General features: G+C 44.0%; 1 protein-coding gene across 4 annotated transcripts in view; it reads left to right on the plus strand.

Annotated features, from left to right (window-relative positions):
- The window catches only part of MAP2K5 (mitogen-activated protein kinase kinase 5), a 111,254-nt gene that overhangs the window by 72,261 nt on the left and 32,993 nt on the right, over positions 1–6,000 (plus strand). Inside the window, exon 18 of one of the 4 annotated variants that reach the window (XM_090149179.1) lies at positions 627–1,056. The exons of 2 other annotated variants lie outside the window; for them this stretch is intronic. In XM_090149179.1, the coding sequence (XP_090005305.1) occupies positions 627–659 (33 nt within the window). In that variant the 3' untranslated portion in view covers positions 660–1,056. Of the gene's footprint in view, positions 1–626; positions 1,057–5,085; positions 5,088–6,000 lie in introns of those variants that run through there. One more of the 4 variants, XM_090149180.1, reaches the window with a different exon arrangement.

Consider the following 6,000-nt stretch of genomic DNA (forward strand, 5'->3'; position numbering starts at 1 on the left):
CCATTCATAACTGAGTGGATCCTCAGCGTGTCGTTGGGTTTGTTGAGGTGATTGAAGCTGGTGGTACGTGGGCTCACAGTGTTTGTCCCCCATCAGCTTGGGCTGACTTCCCTCTGCCACTGGGATGTGTGGGTCTGTGCTGACGAGCACCTGGAACTGCCCACAAAGGAGCCTTTGCCTCCAGCTGTAGCTGAACAAAAAAGGATTTTTTTCCCTCTACTTTTAAGATGCAGACAAATGTTGTGTACAAACTCAGTTTAAATGAATAAGATTTATATGGGGAATCGTTGTAGTGTGGAGATTCAGGACTCCTGCAATGTGCCGGCACAATTAAAGGATGGTTTTTTTATGTGGCCTTTAGTAGAATATCTTAAGGATAAAATTCAGCACTTTTCATTTTCCATGTGTTTTATGAGCATCTATTTTGCTAACACTTATTTGTCACGTTGTCATTATTTAATCTTCTGTTAAAGTCGTGTCTGGGAAGCACTTCAGTGAGCAACCAACTGCGTACGGAAGGGAAGTTGCTTATGGGCTTAGAGTTCATTGTAATCTTTAGATTTTAGTTGTGGAGTTACTGTCGTTTTTAGTCACAATATGCAGTTAATTTCATCATCTGTCAGTAGCTGCCAACGGTGGTGATCTCAGTAAGGAAATGAGGAACAGCAGCGCTTAGAACAGGCTTTCCCACTATGAGAACTCCACAAAGGGAACTCAGATCCTTAAAATGAGGTGACGTGAGAAACGTGGTGAGTGCTCATCACATTTTGTTGTTTGTTTTCCTGGCACGGTATGAAATTCCTTTTGGAAGAGGTCGTGTATGAGACTCATAGGACTTTCTGTAGATGCAAACAGATGCAGTAGGGGTATATTCTTCCCCTGATGCGCAGCTCCATTCAAATAAGCGGAGCGGTGCACACACACACTGGCATGAAAAACTCTTTAGAATAAAGTTATTTCCTATGGAAGCACTGAAAATTGCAAGGAGAGCTCTTTCCCTGCAGCCAGCTGCTGGTACCACTGGTGCAGGCTTCGAGATAAGTGAAAGATCCGCTGATAAGGAATAAGTTCCAGATTTCTTGTAAAAGTTTAATCTTAATTCCTCTGATTTTGGCAGCGGCTTATTCATTTCCACAGAAAGAGCTGTAAAAATATATATATTCAGAATATATATATAAAAACAAGAGAAGGCCACGGGACCTCAGAGCAAATGGAATTAAATTGGAAGCTGGAAGCCCAAAGATGTGCAGTGGCTGAGTGCGCTTCGTCGCAGCGTCAGTGTGGTGTGTAAAACATGATGGGGGCAACGGCTTGTTTCATGCTAATGTAATTTAGGAAAAATGAAAAGAATTGCCCGCTAAATATTCCCGGCTTGTAGTCCAACTTTGCACAAAGCAGGATGCTGGAGGACTGCATCCATTAGGGAGATGCTCTGGAGGAACGGGCAGGCGCTGCCGTCAGCGCTGGGTGTCAGATGTGCTGCATTGAGAGGGACGTTCTGCCTCCTTCAGCCACTGTTCCGAGCCTGGGTTAATAAATGACAGGAAAATGACCCAAAGTTTATAAACCTGCCCCCCCTCCCATGCATACCTCCTGCCCCGCTTCCCCCCACCCCAAATCTGAGCAAACAGTGCCCCCGGTATTGTAAAGCTTTGAACGTTTTCACACTCCATTAATTTATTACTCCTCTTTCCTCATCTTTAAATTTATTTCCCCCACCCCCTCTTTTTTTTTTTTTCTTCCCGTTAAAAAAAAGAAAAAAAAAACACAAAAAAACCCCCGGCTCCCCGCTGCTACAGCGATTTTCATCTTGTTGTTAATTTTCCCTGCTCCATATGGAGCTCCAGACATTTCACCTGGAGGCTGTACTAGATTTTGCTGTAGCGATCGCACTTCCGGAGGCCAAAACTGTCATTTAAGGTTCCCGGTGCATCTGTCTACGCCAGGCTTTTCGCTGGCACCGGAGAGCTGGGATAACAAATTGGATGCACCTGAGATTGGGGTGCGGAGCGCGGAGCCGCGCGTCCAGCATCGCCCGAGCGCGGGGAGACGGAGAGGAGCAAATATTTCATCCCGCCTTGTCATTGATTAGAAAAGAGCCTTTAATTTCATTTCACCCCATGTTGTGATTAATTTGCATTCTTTGTCAGAAGTTAATGGAGTTTTTTATGGTTCACTCTGAAATCCTTGAAGACATCAGAGTTGATCTGATGTTTATACAACCGCCAGCGGAATTTTTTCGTGTGATTGATGGAGAGCTTGATGTTATTCCAAACGGCTTTTTAAGCTGTTTTTAAGAATTATTTGAATAAAATGCGAGCGAGATATTGTTATAACGATCAAGATTATCTGTTAAAAATCTGTTTCAAATAAAGAACGTGATAAGTAGAAAAAAAAAAAAAAAAAAAAAAAGATCAGAAAGAGACGAGGGATGATGGATGCCGGAGATGTATTTCTTAAAATATATCATCCCTGCGTTCGAATAACTTCCTTCAAAAGGCACCAAAGTCACACGAACCCTCACTGAACGACTGTTTTGAAGAAGCAGAGTTTAGCAGCACGATGCAGAGCTGTGAGGAAGGGGCTGAGCTGCGGCGCTCGGGTTTTTCCCCTCTGTTTTCCCTGGCATCGGCACGGAGCCGCGGCCCCGCGGCCGATGACTGAGAGCCACCCTTAATTCCCACTGCAAACAAACCTAAGTGGATAATAGGAGGTTTTATAGCCCGAGCAAGCGCTGCACACGTGCCTTTATAAGAAAATATACAGCCTTTATAAGAAAATATACGGCTGAAAAGGCTCAGTGCGTGCCGTTTTGTGCTCCTCCCGTTGGGGAGAGGTCTGTACTTCTTCAGTGCCCGGCACACGGACGGCTCTGGGCCACAGCACAGCCCCACTCCGTGCTTCCAGCAGTGAGAGATCTCCCATCTCTGTTAGCAGAGCTGTTTCATTGCTGCTGTTGGTTTTTGAAGGGGGGGAGGTGGTTCCTTTTATTCTTTTTTTTTCTTGCAAGATTTTGTGTTCCGCCCTCGCTGTGATTTCTGCGGTAAGATTTAATTGTAGGTCCAAAAAAAAGAAAAAAAAAACCAAACCAACCAGGCGCCTTTGAGCGCTCCCATCTCAAACAGATTCATTTGTTTGCTGCGTCTCAGCTTGCAAAATAATTGCGTGGCTTTAAGTGGAGCTGCAGCTTTCTGAGCCCTCTATGAGCGCAGCCTGAGATTCTTTTTGTTATATGCAATCCATACTATTGACCAGATTTGGCCTGGTTTCATTGAAATGTAAGCAGGTTGTCAGGGAAAAAAATACTTAGTTTAACTTGGCATGCAAAATAGCCGTTCTGCTGTTGTTTTTTCGATTGACAGAAACATCCTTTAAGCATTCATTTATTTTGTGGGGATGAATGGAGGGTTGGTTGCAGCACGGCTCCTAGTGAAAGAAATCTTATCTTCCACATACATCATGATAGAGAGCCATTTAAATGGCATTAAACACTGCTCAAATGCTGGTGCCAAAGCAGTGATTTTTCTCCCAGTTAAATTTGGATCAAATCTTTAAATATCACAGATTTGTGCAAATATTTTTGCTTTTATTATATGTTCCAGAAATCACTGGAAATATTGAAAGTTCTCTGCTATCATTTAAAGTCCTGACAATTACTAGAAGTTTCATCAGATACCTCATCCTTTAGATAATGTGCTTTGAGTGCATTTTACCTCAGTCATTTTTTGTCCTTTACCAGCAATAATCCAGTGCTTAAATTTGATCCATTTGTGAGACTTGCTGCCCCATTTGAGTGGAGTTTTGGATTTGCTTTGTAGCAAGTACACAGAAGTTGGCACTTGTTTTATTTCTGTTGCACGTATCAAGGTGCTTTGATCTATATATTTTTTTTAATTTTAATCTTCCTATGGGATTTTTAAAAAAGAAGAAAAGGAAATCCTTGCTTGAAAACTATGCTCTAGCGTGGGGGTGCAGGAAACAAGTAAAAGCTAATTGTCATTTGTCTTTCTGAGGGGGAAAATGAGCTCACAGAGGGGATCCCCACTGCTCTGTCTTTGGGTCAGGATGTAAGTTTGTGTTTTCCAGTTGGTTATGGCTTTTTTCTTTTTTTTTTTTTTTTAATTGTCACAATGTTTATTGTTTAAATAAGAAAACAGCTTAATGGAAGCTGCTCTTCTCTTGTTCCATGCCGTTCTCTCGCCTTCACAGCACAGCTGGGGCCTTTTTGACTGCACTGAGCAAGGTCCTGGAACGATGTTTGCCCTGAGAGCTCCGTACCAGGAATGAGAGCAGCATCCCAGAGGAAATGGTGGCCTTTCTTTGGGAGATTTTCCCAAACATGCAACGTCTCCAGCACAAGTTAGTGCTTCCATGGAAAGGGAGATGTGCTGTGCTATCCTCCCTCCCAGCTCCACAGCCTGCAGTGGGAGCCATGCAGTCACTTTCCTGAATGGGACAAGTTTCTTCAGCTTGTCCCTGGGCCGTGGGCTCTCCCTAGGAAGGGCTGAGCAGTGGGTTGGCTGATTGTGCAGGTGGCCACTTAAGGAAGTGTCAGCATGTGTTGGATTGACTGAAAGCGTTCATCTCCTCCATTCTCTCAGCAGGCTTTCTTGGCTTGGAGGAAGAGGAGGAGGCATGTTTCCTTCCTAACCAGCATCTGGGGATGAGCAGAGGTGGGAGTGCAGCAGCTCCAAGGGCAGCCAAAGGAGCTCAGAGAGGAGCTGGTTGGGCTCAAGGATCACAGAGGTCTCTTCCAGCCTCAGTGATTCCATCGGCTGTGCTCTGTTGTTTGGAGGTGCAGGTTTGGAGGTGCCAGCCCTGTGGAGCCACGTGTGTAACTCACAGTGAGTTGCAGTGCTGGCTGTGGTGAGCAGTGGAGTGATGTAGGATAGGTTGCCTGTCATTGCCCAAACCCTCTGTGCCTCAGTTTGGATAGAAAACCTCACTTGTATACCTGCATTATGACCTGTGTGGGTCCTTTCTTTTCAGGTATCCCTAAAATTGTGTCATGTCTGGTCATGTATGGTCACAGTTGGTTTTATAGCTTGAAAGCGAAAGCTCAGGACTTCTCTAAGTGGGTTCCAGTGGTAGGTTTTAACCAGGGACTTCTTACCTGTTTCCTTCCAAGCAAACAGGGACGTACAGTAATGAGGAGGGAGCATCCTGATGGATGTCCGTCTGCTGGCCTTCAGCACTTCTCTTTGGCATCTCACTGCTAAATGGGATGTCTTAAACATTGCAGTTGGGCTCAATGATCCTGATGGGCTCCTTCCAACTCGGGCTATTCAATGATTCTACTAAATTCAGCACTTTCCCTGAGCCCTTGCTCCTCCCCCATTCCTGCTGATAAGGAGCAATGTTAGCAGCAGCATCCTGGTCCCACTCCAGCTGTGGCTGTTGTTGGCTTTTTATGCTCCCTCCGTAATTCCAACAGTTTTTCATGCCCGGTTTGTTGAATTGTGTTACTAAACTCTGGTAAACAGATTTCTCTGAGAAGTGGCTGCAGTTCAATGGTGGATGAAATAATCTCTTTATATAAATTTGCTTTCAGACCTCTGGGAAAACCAGCGTAATATAATTGTAAGAATATATTTAATATTAAGGTTGTTGTGAATTGTCTTTTTTTATTATTATTATTTTGAAATCGTTTCTCTTCCTTTTTTCCATCCTTTGTTTTGTGACAGTGGTTGGAGTTGGCCATTTGCAAAATCCTCATGGTGGGGCTGAGTTGTTCAGAAATTTGGGAACAAATCAGAGGGGTTGGTCTGACTGGGTGTGATGCTTCCACCTCTTCCAGAAGCTTAACCAACTTCAATTTTGCAAAAAAGTATATTTTATAGAGGTATATATAACATTTTAAAGCTATAGATCCAGAGGAAGGGTAAAATCCATGGTGGTGAAGACCAAAAGGAAGTGCAGTGCTCTTGCAAAGTCCTCTTCCAGTCCTACCAGTGCAGAGATGGAACGAGTGTGCTTTGGTCATTTGTTAATAGGGAACAA

This window comes from Phasianus colchicus, chromosome 12 (assembly GCF_987193195.1).
Source record: "Phasianus colchicus chromosome 12, bPhaCol1.hap1.1, whole genome shotgun sequence".
Lineage (NCBI taxonomy): Eukaryota > Metazoa > Chordata > Aves > Galliformes > Phasianidae > Phasianus > Phasianus colchicus.